Raw genomic sequence first — 15,986 nt, 5'->3', positions numbered from 1 at the left:
CAGCCATTTTGTAATGTCAGTGATGCAAGCAAGCGCTTTTCACAACAGTGAACCTGTCACACCAACTCACTATTCTAATCAAGATACAGCAACTTGAACTGCAGACAAAGTAATAGAGATTTCTTTAATTTGTCACAATTTAACTGCATAAATCTGTGATGTCAAAAGATACCACAAATTTTCTAACTGGAAATGATGCTTGAGAGCACAGCAAGAAAATTATGTGTAGTTTTGTTACTTTCATAACTTGTTTAAAAGTAAACTTTCTCGGTCTTCCGCACCTCCCTTCCCCCTTCATTCTTCCCTCCCCAGAGCCTTTAGCTCGGCACACCAAGCAAGCTGCTCCGCGCTGGGCAGTTTGTCTTTTGTCCCTGCTTATGCAGGCAGCTGCTTTTCCAAGGCTGAGCGGCCCCGTGGGTACCTGCGGCGGGCCGGGCGCGGGGCCGCGGCTCGATTGCTCAGGACTAGTGTCATATGACACGTTAAAGATGGCTGAAGGGGAGAGTTGCACCGCATCTGCGGCGGAGAGAAAGGAAGACTTTGAGATTATTGACAAAACCCAGATCCCAAACGCGACCGAGCTGAAAAACCAGGAACAAGGGAGAACGGAAGAAGGGAGGTGGTCTGCGCCCATCTTGTCGCTGGCCAAGAAAGCCTCGGAAAACTTAGCGCTGAGCTATGGCCACGCTCTGAAGTCTGCATCTTTGGTAGGATTCATGTCCAAACCAGTCAGCAATGACAGCACAGCAAAAACAAGTATGGTTATGCTTATTTAGTAAACTTGCTTTAATGGTGCGCAAATAAGTTTGCTCCCGTAAGTGCTGCTGATTAGCGCCAGTGATGCACGGTTATTTGAATTTATTGTTAACAATCTGATGCTGCAGAGTTTTGTTTAAGCAAATCTGGAAAAACAACACAGATGGAGAACTTAACAGAATTTATTATTATCTGGAAAATTCTGAACTCTAAATATATTTGGGAAAATGGATGTTTGTTTTATGCAGTCAGCTTCTATTTGTTTCCTCTCCCCCTCTCCCTTAAAGTTCACCTCAGCAGCAGCTTCACTGCTCCATAAGTGATCTATCAACCCCATATCCTTCTGGGTGTGCTGGCTCAGAGGAGCTATGCTGCACTTCTTGGATAGCTTCATGTCAGAAAAGGGACAAGTGAACTAAGATACAGATTTGTTATAAATTACTTCTTAACCACACTAAAAATGCCTTCTTTTTAACCAGACCTTCCTTTATTAAACATCTGTATTTATGGATATAGCAGCCACACAGATTTATGAAACCAGTCTCTTTGAACTGAATTAAAAGGGCTTTAGTTGAATTCATATGGAAATTACTAATTATAAATTTCTATAAATTATAAATCTCGATTATATTCATAACATGGAACAAAAACATTAAATGGAGCAGTGACTGGGCCTGGAGTCTTGTTCTTCAGGGTCTCAGTGCAGTGTATAATGGTTTTGGAGCAGTGGAGCTCAGTTTTGCTAACTGGTGCTGACCTTTTTGTTTTTAATGGTATTAAGTATTCAAGCGGGAGTTCTGTGGGGATGGATTGTTGCTTCATGGTGAAATACGCTACTGCTGATTCTTCATTTTTTGTGAAGATTCATGTGTTGCATAGCCAGAGTTTAAGATCAATTCTGTCCTGAAAACCCTAGATTCCTTCTTTCCCTGCATCTCTTAAGTCTCACACCAAACTTCTCACAGATTTGTTTCCTGGGAGCCCATCTTGAGCACTCGGGATCCTACCTGACAATGTGCAGAATATCCATTGTCTTCAGCTGCATTTGGAATAATGCTGTACATAGACGTAATTCAACACAACATGCAGCATTTGGCAAGGGGAAATAACATCTTCTCTTGCCTGAAATGGAGCTCCCACACTTAATAGAACTTTTACCATAATCTGCCAGCTTCTTGTCTGTAAAGTAAGAGGTTAAAACACTACCTCCCCCAAGCACTATAAATACAATTGAAAGCAGGTATTTTTAAGAAATAAGCTGAGGCCTGCAAGACCACGTGTGGAAAACTAGCAACTCATTCTCTGCTGCCATCTTTTCCCCAGAGATCTTATAACCTCTACCTGCTGCTTCAGCTCTGTTGGTCCCATGTAAGCTGTGCTGCATACTGTGCAGTCAGCTGGACATACAGAAAGGCAGATCATAAAACCAGTCTGCCATTGAAGAAACTGTGTCCTGCCGTGCAGAGAAGGCAGGGAGCTACAAATCTGAATACAAATCTAGAAAGACTTGTAGCCAGAAAGACCGAGAGATGGAGAACTGCTCGCTTTGCTTCAGTGTTTTCTGACTTCAAAGTGTGCGGAGTAATTACAGTAATCAAGGCATGGGGCTTCAAAAAGATGTTAAAACGAATCTGTTGAATTCAATGAGATACAAGACTCTGTGACTTCATTCTTAAGGATTGCAGCATAATGTCTGTGATCTTTTCACTTGGATAACCCAATTCCCAATCTTTGAGGCTTGGCTTTGTAATGAGGCTTGGTAATGTGTCTGTTTTGCCTACGTACCTGTCTATTTTACATGTACCAGCTTGTACACAGTTTTACAGATGTGGTTGACTGTGTAAATTTGCAACAGTCTAAAAATACCATTGAAGGAGTTGTTTAACTTAATACAAACCCTTAAATTTATATTCAGAAAACACATTTCATGGTTGGTTGGTTGGATTGTTGGTTTGTCTTGTGGATAATACAAGGTGTGTACCTTGAGCATGGCTTACAAGCCATCATAAAGTAAAAACTTCAGGAAACCAGCAAAATAAGCTGGCATTACTACTGAAACACCCCAGTACCCAAAGAAAGTCACTGACTTGCGTGTTTCTGCAGCCAGCTTTTTTTTTCTGTTCCTGATGCGTAACATCACAATATCGACACCAAAATTCTAACTATCACAGACTTTTTAATCCTTGTGCTTCCACAACTGCTATTTCTGCAAAGGAATACAGCCATGTTTGATCCACAGGCGACAGCAGGATTCTCCTGCTCAAAAACACCATTTAGGTAGCCAGTGGTCAGCAGCAGGCAGTGTTTCTCAGAACTTGTTGTTGACTGAAGGCGAAGCGGTAGCTGGCAGCCCGATTGTGCCTCGCCCTCTCCTCAGGGCCGAGGAGGAGCATCACCTACCCAGCAAAGCATCACCACCCGCCTCGGCCACCACAGCCTCTTTCTAAAATGGCGCCCGGCGCGGCGCGCAGCCCGCCCTCACCTCGCTCTGTCTCGCGAGATTTCCCGGGGTCGGTGGTCGTGGTGGTGCGTGAGCCGTTGCCGTGGTAACGGGGGCGGGACCTGCCCTGCGGCACCGCTCAGGTAGGGCCCCCCCCCCACCGCGGGCCCTGAGGTGGCGCCGGGCCCGGCTCCGGGGGTCTGGTTCCCCCCCCCGGGGGCGATGGCGGCGGGGTCGGAGAGCGGCAGGGCTCGGGAAGCGGCCCCGGTCCCCACGATGACCGCTCTCGATCCGCGCGTACAGGTGTTGGTGGGGGGGGGGGGGTTCACTCGTGCCTTACACCAGCTCTTGCGAAGCCATTCACCTCCGCAGGATGGAGATCGAGACGGGGAAGCATCGCTCTTGTCAGCGCTGAGGGGTTCTGGAGTGCGTCTCTAAAAGCAGCTTTTCTTCCTCCGCCCGTGTCTCTCCCCACCCAGGTGCACGGTGTCACGCCATGGAGGAGCGCGCCAACCTCATGAACATGATGAAGCTCAGCATCAAAACCCTGATCCAGTCGGCCCTGAGCCTGGGCCGCACGCTGGACTCGGACTTCCCGCCCTTGCAGCAGTTCTTCGTGGTGCTGGAGCACTGCCTCAAGCATGGGCTGAAAGGTGGGCGCCCGCTCCCCACACCGGCTCCGGCTGCCACGTCAGGAGGGGCAGATACATGAGTTTGTGTTGTGTCCCCCCATGTCTCCAGCTTGACTCCTGTATGATGCTGATATTAATCACATACACTGTATAATGCTCATTCGTATTACAGATCGGATCATAGAATGATTTGGGATGGAGGGGACCTTAAAGCTCATCTAATTTCAAACCCCTACCGCGGGCAGGGACCCCTTCCACTGGAGCAGCTTGCTCCAAGCCCCTGTGTCCAACCTGGCCTTGAGCACTGCCAGGGATGGGGCAGCCACAGCTTCTCTGGGCACCCTGTGCCAGTGCCTCAGCACCCTCACAGGGAAGAGCTTCTGCCTAAGAGCTCAGCTCAATCTCCCCTCTGTCAGCTTAAAGCCATTCCCCTTGTCCTGTCCTTACCTGCCCTTGCCTTCTCCTATGCCCTGTATTTTGTGCCTCCTAAATTGTCAAGGTATTAATGCCCCCTTTTCATTGACATATTAGGAGCTGTAAGACAAAGTAAAAGGTAGACTAAAATCTATAATTTTGGGCTTGGAAACCTGTCACTTTACCTCACAAACTTCTCTGTATACTCCCTCTAGTGAAGAAGACTTTTATTGGACAGAACAAATCGTTTTTTGGTCCTTTGGAGCTAGTGGAAAAACTTTGTCCTGAAGCATCAGATATAGCAACTAGTGTTAAAAATCTGCCAGAGTTGAAGTAAGTTGGTTGTTGGGGATGAGGCATTTCATTTATACTTCTGGGAGAAAAGAATCCTTCTTGTAGCCTCTCTCCTTCCTTAATGAGCTCTTGCGCCCAAAACCAGGATATGTAGGAGGCATTGACTTCTTCAAGAAATAAGGGGACATTTCAAAATATGTAGTGCTGCTGATTCAGATACTGCTGCAAGTTTAAAAACAGCATCTGGAAGCTCCTGTCACCTTGCTAAAAATAACTGTAAAGTCTTTACATGCATTTTCCTTCTTCTTTCCCTTGCTTTTATGACTTCGTGTCACTTTGTACGTGTTCTAGTAGTATTCAATGTGGGTAATTCAGGGTGATGCAGAGAGACTTGTTTCAATGCTAGGATGCACTAGTAGTTGGGTTATGGTGGTAGCTGAAAAGATGTCTTTCCAAGTTAGGAAGACTTTACAATATACTTTCCCTTTGATGAAGCAATGGGATATATTTAATTGCTTTGTGTTCTGGAAACAGCATTTCATTTCCCCAAGATTTTTTATTATTATTATTACTACTATTATTATTTATTGCTGTTGTATTTTCAGTAAGTAGCAAAATTCATCTCCCTTTTCTTTGTTTTTACGAAAACATGCAACTTTTCCTTTTAGGACTGCTGTGGGAAGAGGAAGGGCTTGGCTTTATCTAGCACTCATGCAAAAGAAGCTGGCAGATTATCTCAAAGTGCTCTTGGACCATAAGCATCTATTGAGGTAACAGTACAGACACAGGTAGATTGTATTCAATGAATCACTGAAACCTTGTTTTGTTGCAGTAATAGGTCAATAATTGACCAGTTTAAGCTTGTTCTTACAACCTGCAGAGGAGGGAATTGTTAATTGTTTTTTGCAGTGAACCTACAAGAACAAGCAGAATATTTTCTGTAAGAGTTCTGCATCTTCTGCCTTGTACAATAAGTTAGTGAGAAGGGGCTGACCAGCTGAGCTTTATAAGGGCTACATTACTGTTCATATGATTTCGGTGATGAAAATATCATAATAATCTTGATGTGTAGTGATGTCTTAAAATATTTCTTATAGTGAATTTTATGAACCTGATGCATTGATGATGGAGGAGGAAGGAGCAGTTATTGTGGGTCTGCTGGTTGGACTGAATGTTATTGATGCAAACCTTTGCTTAAAAGGAGAAGACTTGGATTCTCAGGTAAAGATTAATGCTTTAATAGAGGTCAATCAGTATAAAATTGTAGTAGAATTAAGCACATCCATAAATACTTTATTGAGATGGGTTCAGAATTCTGTCCAGAATGGCCTGTGTTGAATCGAAATAGTACGTAAGTATCCATCCCTAAGTAGCAGTTTATGGAAATGCTCTCAAATAACCGCCAGGAAACACCAGGAGTACACCAGATGTGGCTATTTTGATGCTTGCATGTTTGCTTCAGCTCTAAAGAATGTGGATATTATCTTCCCTGTCTACACTTAAACTTCAGGTTTTTACCTTTTTCCAAATACAAAGGAATGCCTGCTGCTACACGGAATTGCACTGGGAAGGTGTGTTAATACCTTACATGTATGCTTTCAGGTTGGAGTGATTGATTTTTCCTTGTACCTTAAGGAAACCCAGGACAGCGATGGCAAACAGTAAGTATGGTGAATTAGTGATTGTAAATTGTTACGGGTTTTGTCAAACAAACCTGTCAGTCTGTGGCAGCCCACGAGTGCTGGAGACCTCAAACTCTTTTAATCATCAAAAAAAAAGAAAAAATAATCCAAAATAGATTTTGTTAACTAAACAAAAGTTCTGACTTTTAAAAGTTGACCCCATGGTACTTCTAACAACAGTACAGGGTGGAGAGTTTGTGTCTTGAGCTGAGACCAAATTAAAAGCACCCAGACTTTTAGATTGTGGTTTTTATTTGGTTTTACGAGATGCCAAGTCAACCGCTGCTAAATCACTGCTTTCTTAGGTGCTGTTTCAGAAATGCTCTCGATTAAGTAGCTGTCTATGTGGGAAAGATAAGTTACAGGGGAAAAAATCCTAGTTTTAGATAAAGCATTAGGTAGGTTAGACACTGCAACTGTTAGAAGCACTGTCATGAATGCAGCAGACTTGGTAGTTTGTGTGCTTCTGGCACTCAGTGTGCAGGTCTGTGCTGAAAACCCTGGGACAAACTAGCCTTTTAGAATGAAGGAATTTCTTCTCAATCAATAAATTCTCACTTTTACAACTAGAGATGGAGGGATTACAGCTGTCCTTGACCAGAAGCATTATGTGGAAGAACTGAACCGACATCTAAGGTGGGATTTTCCTCTGTTCTAATGTACAAACACTTGTCCTGCTTAGTTTTCTGGTATGGCTTTGAATGTCTCTGCTGTCAGTCTTGCAGATTTTTGTCTGATACTGAAATGCCTTTTCTGATTATTTCCCAGAATCTTAGTTTCATTTTGTAATTGTACTCTTCTGATGGCATATGAAATGCAAAAAAGTCTGTGTAACAATAGTTTACTTTTTTGAGATTTTGGAGCTGCTTTTGCAAGAGAAACTATTACAAGTGCATCTGGAAATTCATTCTTTAAAGGAAGAGTCTCTATTTTTTTGCCGTAGGTTGCCCTTTGGGATGAGCAGGCCTCACTTACGCTCTTGAACACAAGAGGTGTTAAGACTGCAAAAGCTAAGCCTGAGCAGGGCTGCCAGTTAATACAGTAGGCTGCCACATGTCCGGAAATACATAGTCCTCTTGGTGCTTAAGAGGAACAGTTGTCCTTCCTCTGGATTTTTTGCCAGCTCATGAAAGTATTTCATTGTTAACAAATGCAAGATGGTAGAAGTATGGTTGAGGATAGGAATAAATGTTGAACATCGGCACTTCTATTGTTTTTATGCATCTTTTCTTTCTGGCTGCAGTTGCACAGTTGCAGATCTTCAGAACAAAATAGACTGTTTAGAAAAGACCAATTCAAAACTCCAGGAAGAGGTTTGTGTCTCCTCTGTTAAATATTTCTCATAGCTCTTTGCCAAAAGCAAAGGCAAAACTCCCTGAGAATATACCTTAGACCTGAAATGTTTGAGTTGACACTGGTGGAATGTGGGGGATTGGTAGGACTGGCGAGGGCTGGCACGTGGGAAAGGCTCTGTGAAGAGCTTCCACATTATGTTGGTTGTTAAAATGCTTTGGAGCACGTATGGTAGACAGGGTTTCCTTAATCAAGTTTTTGTATTGCAATGGTGCCTACACCCAAACTGTCACTATAATGAACGTGACTTGTCACTCTTTCTTCTGCTTATGTGAGTTAACAGAACTTGGAAAAAGACAAGAATCACACTTCAGTTAGGAAATCTTTCCTAACTGGGAACTAAAATAGAGTCCAGCAGTATGCATGACAGGGGTGGATGTGGGGGGGCAAGATGTATGTATATGTATACATATATTTGTATATAGATACACACATATATTTGTGTCTGTATAGTCCAGTTTCTGGTACTTTTTGGGGTATCTCCACTTGAAAATGCCATAAGGTTCCACCAGTGAATGTCACCCCTGACTTGCTGTGTGACTTCTAGTTCATACCAGAATGAATACACAAATCTGTGATCTCTGGTGGATTTTAGCCTTTCACACTAGGATGCATTTCTTTGCACAGTTAATATTTAAAACTAATTGATGAGGGAGTAAAGCAGAGGACAAGTGAACAAATGTTGGTGGGCCCCATTAATTTGGTCTGTTCAGTGAAAGCAGCTGCAAAAGGGCCAGGCAGCTTTTGGGGAGAATGAAAGGGATGAAAGGGGAAGTGAGCAGTGCACCTGCTACAAAGGCTGAGCTATTGACTTCAGAATTCTCCAGATGTTGCATGCTTGCATAGTGATTAAATATAGGTATGTTCTCTTTGTAAACAGCTCGCAGCAGCCACTGACCGAATTGGATCACTTCAAGAGGAGCAGCAGCAGCTAAAACAACAGAATGAATTGATTCGTGAACGGAGTGAAAAAAGCGTAGAGGTGGGACACCCAGTTAAAGACGATGGATCCTTGAAATAAGTGATCTCTTGATTAGCTGTAGTTAGTGCCCTCAACAGCACTTTGAACTGCAATGCTAAGCACAGTTTGGCATGCTGCTGTGTAAATCACTGTTCTTGTGTATTATATGCACAGTTGTTAGATTTTGCTGTTCTTTACTACACATTTAAACATATACTTGAAGAAGGAGAAAACATTAAAAGTATTAGAATGATTTCTTTTTATTCTGTTCTTTGAAATTTCAGCTTAGTGACATTTGCCAACTTGTAACTGTAAAATAGTGGGATTTTACTTGGAATAACTCCTAAGTTCTTGTGTGTGACACAGTATTTCTGAGGTATGCTTTAGATACATAGCTCTGTGATCTTATGTGGCTTTTTTGCTGATGTTTCTTGTAGGTAACAAAGGAGGATACAAAAGTAGAGTTGGATACTTACAAGCAGTCACGCCAGGGCCTTGATGAAATGTACAGTGATGTTTGGAAGCAGTTGAAAGAAGAAAAGAAAATTAGGCTGGTAAGGAAACTTAACTATAGAAATTGAAATGAAAGATCCAGGATTCTGCATGCTTTGAGGGAGCATTACAAATACAAGATGTGTGCTATGCACTTTTTGCAGCTATTCAGAATTCATAAAAGAAGTGCAAGTAGGAACTGGTTATTAACAGTGTCTGTAAGGAACTGGGAATTGGGGCTTTTTGGAATGCTGAAAATATAAGGTCTTTCCCTTTTTAAGAACCTACCAGCATTATTATAGCAGAGACTAAGATCAAAACACAGAGAAGCAGCTGTCTTTAGGGAAGGAAATGTGGTACATGCACATCATTTGCACAGTTACTGCTAATTTGTGGCTGGTGAAGAGGCTGCCCAGGCTTGCTGAAGCAGATGGATCTAAGTCAGCTGAAGTCCAGCTGCCAGGAGAAATGCTTCAGTTGACAGGCTGCTAAGTTACACTGAGCTCTGCACTTCATGCCAAGAGGGCTGTACCCTTGCCCTGAACTGAAGAGCTGAAATAAGAGTTTGGTTTTACTAACTTAAGGTATCATTTAAGACCTAGTTCTTCTGTAAAGTCATAGCTCTACATTATCTCAGAGTAGGACGTTGTTTCTGTATGGGGTTGGCTAAATGGGTTTTGGAAATGCATATCTCTGACATATGACCACATAGCCGTAACTGGGAAACCTCTTTGTAAGGAACTAGAGAAAGAGTTGGAGCTGCAAATTGGAATGAAAACAGAAATGGAGATTGCCATGAAACTTCTGGAGAAAGATACTCATGAAAAACAAGACACTTTAGTTGCACTTCGCCAACAGTTAGAAGAAGTGAAGGCTATAAACCTGCAGATGTTTCACAAATCTCAGGTATGTACAGAGTGGAGAAGAGAAAGCAGCTGTAGTGCTGATCTTTACATTATAAACATGCACTGGGGTTGCAAGTGCACTTATATGAACCTGAAGGAATACTTAGATGCCACAATTTTCTTAAGAATATTTTAAAATTGTAGAAGGAATTGTTTCATTTTTTCATTATACTTCATTATTGGTATGATATTGGGTATGTTTGGAAAGAAAGGGGGTTTCCTTGGATATGCTGCACAGGATCATCAACAAATGCTGAGACAAACGGAGAGCTCTCCCAGGGGAGAAGGTGTTTACAAGAGTCTTTTGTCCTAATCAGTAAACGATTAGTCTTTAAAAATTGACTTACAGCAGCCTAGGACTGTCTTGCTGCTGCTTCCCATCCATGTTGTGTTTGTTGTCTTGCCTTTCACCTGCACCATATTTAACACTGTTTACTATGTTAAACCAACAATAGGCCTCCCTAAACCAACAGAAAACTTGGGTATTTTTGTGTGTCATCTGCAGTCTGTACCCAGATGGTCAGCTGAGTGTTACAGGCGGTGGAAAGGCAACACTGGATTTGAGGAGGGAGGAACTCTGTGCTCAGTCTGGCCTCTGGAGCTACCAGAAAGTTTTTGGATGGGTTTAGGTATTTTGTTACACCCCTTTTGGTATAAAACCTGCCTTTCCAGAGGTAAGATGGCTAGAGAAGAGGAAAACTCGCTTTCTGGGCATGTCTCCCTTCCTCAGTCTTTTCCTGCCCTGGCAGTTTTTAGACTTTTTTTTGTCATATCTACTGCAGGGGTTTGGGTATGGTTTTGTGTCTTTCTGTTGTTTGGGTGGGGGTATTTTTTGTCTTGTTTTGTATTGTTTTTTCAATTGGACAAAACATACTGACAGGCAGGGAAGCAGTGGAGGAGTGTTCACACAAAACATGCAGAGCTTGTCTCCCTTAATGAAGTGAGAACTCAATTAAACCTCCCCTGCCATAGCTGGGGCCACGAATGCAGAAGAGATTTCTCTCAATTTTATGGACTGTTCCCTGATGCCTGCTCAGGCCTTTGGCTGCTCCAGAGATGCACAGAAACTTGCCAGGCAGTAGCCAGTGGAACCCCAGTGCTGAGCGAGGCCTTTTCTTTCCAAAGCATTACTTGTTTTATTTGGCTTCCTGGTTCCATGCCCACTGAGTGCAGTTGTTACATTCAAATCACAATTGACCCTGTCAATTGAATCTGAGAATTTCTTTCTCCAAGTTTGTTTCTAAAGGGAAGGTTTTGGGCTTGTAGCTGATCTCACAGGTCAGAACTTAGTACAGATAAGGGGGTTTTTTTGCTGAGCTCTTGCAAAAACAAGTTGAGGAGTGTATGCTCTGGCGTTATCAGCATTTTGTTTGTACATTCCAGTTAGACCCAGTCATGGCCTCTAACAAGCCGAACATTCTTTATCTAGTGGCAGACATTCATTAAACATAACACTTTGTGCTTTAGAGAACTGAAATATATTATCTGGAATGTCTGTTCTCTTATTCCTACAGAATGCAGAGTGCTCATTACAACAGAAAACAGAAGCAATATCCTCCTTTGAAGGAAAAACAAACGAGATGATGTCCTCTATGAAACAGATGGAAGAGAGGTAATCATTAGAGGCTGAAAAGTCAACACTGGAGTCAGTAGAAAGTTTCCAGCTGAAAGCTTTATAGGATGACCTTCTATACACCTCCCATAGACCTTTGGGCATGTGTGTCAGCACAGTGTTCCTTTTCCTTCCTCCTCCTTGTCACCCCCAGCGCTTGCCTGTTCTCTTTTCCCAGGCAAACATGTCCATATTGACCCATTCAAACACCATAGCCCTTTCCATAGGCAGGCTGTTTTGAAAACATGTTGACTTTAAGGACAGGCAGGACTCCAGCTTTGGGGCAGGCGGGAGTGTGTGCAGGAACAGTTGAAGGCTTTTCTGGTGGTGGTTTGTGGGGTTTTCTCCACTAGCATTTTCAGTTTAAGCTTTTAGAAAGGTGTGAGTGGTGAATCTAAAAGAGCAGAATGAGAGGGTGTGGGTAAGGAGCATGTGAATTAACATGTTCGTTCCTTTGCAGATTGCAACACGCAGAAAAGGCAAGGCAGGCTGCAGAAGAAAGGTGCAACAAGATGAAGCAAGAGCTCGCTGGGAGGCTTGATTCCTGCCGGCAGCAGATGTCCCAGCTGGACAGTAAATGGTATTTAGTCTCATCGTGGTTTTTAACTTTCCTTCTGCCATTGCTTTAAGAAGTGCTTTCTACTCCTGTGGTGCTCAGGTCTAAAAAGGGAAGGTTTGAATTACACTGGGTTTGGCAAGTACTGACGTAGGAAAGCACAGCCCTTCTGCACAGCACAGGTAGCAGGAGGGACTGCAGCTTTTTTTCCAGAACATCCAGTTTAGAGCATGAAATGCCAGTGGAAGTCTGGCCATTCTGAGTGGCCGTGGAGCTTTCCATTGCTTTGCCACTAAATAGACATGGGCATGGTTGTAGGCTGAGCAAGTGACTGGCATCCAAACAGGAGGTTTGGAGTGGTTTGGGGGTTCATAGTAGAGTGTCATTTTTAAACATGGCAGTTTAAACACAGGGGGTCGAGTATGTACCTGTGGGGACTGGGTTTGGGGTTTTGGTTTTTTCCTTTTTTTTTTGCCATTCACTGCTGCTTGTTTTCTGTGACCTGAAAATGCTAATACAGCTTTTGATGTCTGCTGCCATAGGACCCCTGTTCTTTCCCACAACACCACTCAAGTTTTGCCCTCTTATGGACTAGGTTTTTGCTTCTCATACTGTTGCTGTCAATAAGTGCTGTGAGGTATTTTTCTGCTATAGGGTTTCTTAGAATGAATTCTTTTTAAATAGCTCAACTCTGGAAAAGGAATTAAAGTCTGAAAAGGAACAGAGACAGACTTTGCAAAGAGAACTACACCAGGAGAAGGATGCTACCACCCTGCTTAAAACAGAACTGCAGCAAATGGAAGGACTGAAAAAGGTACACACAGTGCAACTTCAGGGCTGAAGCTGGCTCAGCACCAGTGCTGTATTTGTATCTGCAGTAGAAGGTTTCCTCTGAGGGCTTTCAAAGCTTGGCTGATGTAAGACAAGTCTGCACATGAGATGCTAATACAGGGCTCGGGCCTGACAAAGGCAAGCAGCTTCAGCCACCTCCAGCTCCCTGCCCTGCCTCAGCCACACGAGTGAGCCGTGGCTGGTCAGGAGCTGCAGCTGAGATGGGATAGCTGGGGACACGAAGCTCCTCTGCTGTCCCCTGGTGAGACAGCCCTGTTCATGTAGAGTAGCAAGTTCATGGCTTTCGGTGACTGTGGGAGGTCTTACAACTGTGTTTAAACAAACCTAAGAACACATTTTCAAGCATTTGCTGCTGTCTCTGGGAGTTTAGATTTTGAAGGCACAATTGTACACCAGTGTCTGTGTATACACTCATGTGCAGGCACAGCATTGCTGCACTCCAGCAATGCTCAAGGAGGTTTAAAGCCTGAAAATCTTCCTCTCCCTGGTACATCTGGTTAACGGTTTGTGCAGAGCCCATGGGTAGTTCACCCACGTCATTCTAAAAATCACGCCTTAGAAATAGGTAGCGTTGTAAGGAGCTTACTCATGTGAACGGCTTGGGTAGCTTGGACAGAGTGACCGAGGTTATAGGTCAAACCCGGGTTTGTGCTTGATTTTGTAGGAACTGAGAAAACTGCAAGATGAGAAGCAGCAGTTAGAGAAGGTCTGCGAGGAACAGGAGCAAGCTCTGCAGGAAATGGGACTTCATCTCAGCCAGTAAGTCCTAGAAACTGAACTCCTGGAAGTGGCATGGAGGAGGAGAACCAGACTGATACAGATCATTTCAGAACACATTCATTGTAAAAACCAATAAAGCTGAGAAGTTCAGGAGGCAGCTCATGTGCACAGGGAACTAAACAGCTATGAAATAAAAGCGAAGGGAGATCTTTGCATGGCTAAGATGGCTGAGACAGGAACCAGTGCAGAAAATGCTTAGTTCTCAGAGGGGAACTGCACTTGTCCCACATTCCTCTGAATATACTGAAAAGGGGCAAACCCCGAGGTGACAATGACAAAGGTTTCCTGGTGATACTGGGCATGGCACTGACTGAAGAATCAGTTCAGATTCAGTGGCTGGCAGTGGGACTGCGGGTCAGAGGGAACGGTCCCGAAGGTAAAGTCATGCAGAGGAAACCATTTTGTTCTTTATTTATTTTTCAGATCGAAGCTGAAGATGGAAGATATTAAAGAAGTAAATAAAGCACTAAAGGTACTTACACCTCATAGGCGATTTGACTGAACATACACATTTCATTTAGAACCTTCACATTTCACCCTGGTTAGCCCACTCCCAAAGGTGGCTGTGGAAAAACATCACCACCATTGGCAAACTGCCCTTGAATTGTGTTTTACAAATGAATTGTATCTGCAGTGACTTTTTGTTCTCATTTTCTAGGGTCATACCTGGCTGAAGGATGATGAAGCCACACACTGCAAGCAGTGCGACAAGGAGTTCTCAATCTCCAGAAGGAAGGTAGTGGTGTTCAGTGGCTTGTTCCTTCCTTTTGTCATGGAAAACAGAAACTGTGCTGTTGTTTGCTGGGGAAGATGCTTCCGTTCCAGAGCTGGTTGGCATGATAACTACAGGGAGGAGTAATTCGGCATTTCCTGTGCTAAAAACAGTGGTGTTGTGCTTGGCAGGGAGCTGTTGGGGGCCGAATTCTCCTGTGCTGTGGTTCTCCTCCCCTCCCTGTTGGAGGCCTGGGTGCTCTGTGCCTCAGTGCTGGGGTCCTGCTGGTGGGTTGGGACAGCTCGAGGTGGCTGCATGGGGTCCCCAGCAGCCCAGGCACCAGCTCTCCTCCCATAGAGCTCTGCTGGAAGCAGGGTCTGCCCGCTTGGTGGGCTGCAGAGCAGCAGCAGAGCCGCTCCTCCAGCCCAGGCAGGCAGCCGGGCTGTGCAGGGATCAGAGCTGTGGAGAGGGCTGGGCCTGTTGGGAGTGCAGGGTGATGTCAGTCTGCTCCAAAAGCTTCTCTGGGGTCTGATCTCAGCGTCCCTCGTGCTGGGTGTTCAGGCAGTTGTGCTGATTGTAACCCTGTGTTTGCAGCACCACTGCAGGAACTGCGGGGACATCTTCTGCAACACTTGTTCCAGTAACGAACTGGCGCTGCCATCGTACCCTAAACCCGTCCGTGTCTGTGACACATGCCACACTTTACTCCTCCAGCGGTGTTCCTCTAACTCCTCCTAAGGCTGTCGGAACCTTGCCCTTCACCATGGAAAGTAGCCATTATTTTTGTAACTGAATTGCGGGCATTGTCCATGCAGCGGGTGCTGGTCTGGGGCGTTTTCCACTGTACCCCAACAGTGTGAAACAGGGTGTAGGGATGATGCAAACTCGGGTTTCTCCCACTGGAATAATTAAGGAAACTGTATTAGTTGTAACTTCCCTGAAAGTTCTATTTGAAACTAAAATGCAACTTCACTTTTTTGATTTTTATAGATATTTGTATTAAAATTTGTATATGGCCTTTCTACGTCCGTTTGATCCCACAGACATCACTGTCGCTCTGCACATTAACTTTAGTTCCTCCCTCCGCTGCCGTAGGTGCTTCTGCTCCTCCACAGGCTGGCGCTCAGTCCGTGTCTGCTTCCAGTGCGGGGAGGGAAAGTCAATTTATGGTTGTCTCTAGAATGAGCTTTATGGTGTCAATGAAGGTGCCTTCTGGTCACTGCCATCAGAAACCACACACTGTACTTGTCCTGAGTCGCTGTTACACAATAAAGCCTTTTGCAAGAACAGAAAGTGAGATCGAGTTCTGGTGTTTAGCAGCTGTCAGAGGGGCTGTGTACGGCCCCACGTAGCGAGGGCTCAAACTGGAGCTGCTGCCGCGCACCTCATGGCATTAACTGCTTCCCTTCCCAGCTCGCTGTAAACACCCCGGGACACGGCGGGCAGCCACCTCCCTCCACAGGCCCCTCACCAGCGGAGCCGTTCTCTGGTACCTCAGTGAGGCAGGTTCCAAAGTCCAGTTCGTGCTCGAGAGACCCTGTTAAT

At 44.4% G+C, this 15,986-nt stretch overlaps 1 protein-coding gene across 4 annotated transcripts; it reads left to right on the top strand.

The window, feature by feature from the left end:
• The first annotated feature begins 453 nt into the window (after nucleotides 1-453).
• RUFY1 (RUN and FYVE domain containing 1) lies at nucleotides 454-15,734 on the top strand. 4 transcript variants are annotated; one of them, XM_065690459.1, is made up of 18 exons: nucleotides 454-756; nucleotides 3,676-3,849; nucleotides 4,458-4,575; nucleotides 5,205-5,306; nucleotides 5,634-5,757; nucleotides 6,139-6,197; nucleotides 6,789-6,854; nucleotides 7,462-7,531; nucleotides 8,452-8,553; nucleotides 8,970-9,086; nucleotides 9,763-9,930; nucleotides 11,444-11,541; nucleotides 12,002-12,121; nucleotides 12,782-12,911; nucleotides 13,614-13,708; nucleotides 14,153-14,201; nucleotides 14,388-14,465; nucleotides 15,036-15,734. In XM_065690459.1, the coding sequence occupies exons 1-18, from the start codon at nucleotides 489-491 to the stop codon at nucleotides 15,177-15,179; spliced, it is 2,082 nt and encodes a 693-aa protein (XP_065546531.1). In that variant the 5' UTR covers nucleotides 454-488; the 3' UTR covers nucleotides 15,180-15,734. The 4 variants fall into 4 exon arrangements, with proteins under 4 accessions (XP_065546531.1, XP_065546535.1, XP_065546532.1 ...); XM_065690463.1 differs by having other exon boundaries at nucleotides 562-707; XM_065690460.1 differs by lacking the exon at nucleotides 454-756 and adding an exon at nucleotides 3,045-3,339.
• The last annotated feature ends 252 nt before the right edge of the window (nucleotides 15,735-15,986 follow it).

Source organism: Lathamus discolor, chromosome 10 (genome assembly GCF_037157495.1).
Source record: "Lathamus discolor isolate bLatDis1 chromosome 10, bLatDis1.hap1, whole genome shotgun sequence".
NCBI classification, from domain to species: Eukaryota; Metazoa; Chordata; class Aves; order Psittaciformes; family Psittacidae; genus Lathamus; species Lathamus discolor.
This window is presented reverse-complemented; position numbering and strand designations above follow the sequence as displayed.

Excerpts from the sequence above, each read along its gene's own strand:
- RUFY1 (XM_065690459.1), top strand. The coding sequence starts at position 489 with ATGGCTGAAGGGGAGAGTTGCACCGCATCTGCGGCGGAGAGAAAGGAA. Across the intron at positions 9,087-9,762 it reads AAGAAAAGAAAATTAGGCTG|GAACTAGAGAAAGAGTTGGA; the intron begins GTAAGGAAACTT and ends CCTCTTTGTAAG. Across the intron at positions 12,122-12,781 it reads TCCCAGCTGGACAGTAAATG|CTCAACTCTGGAAAAGGAAT; the intron begins GTATTTAGTCTC and ends CTTTTTAAATAG.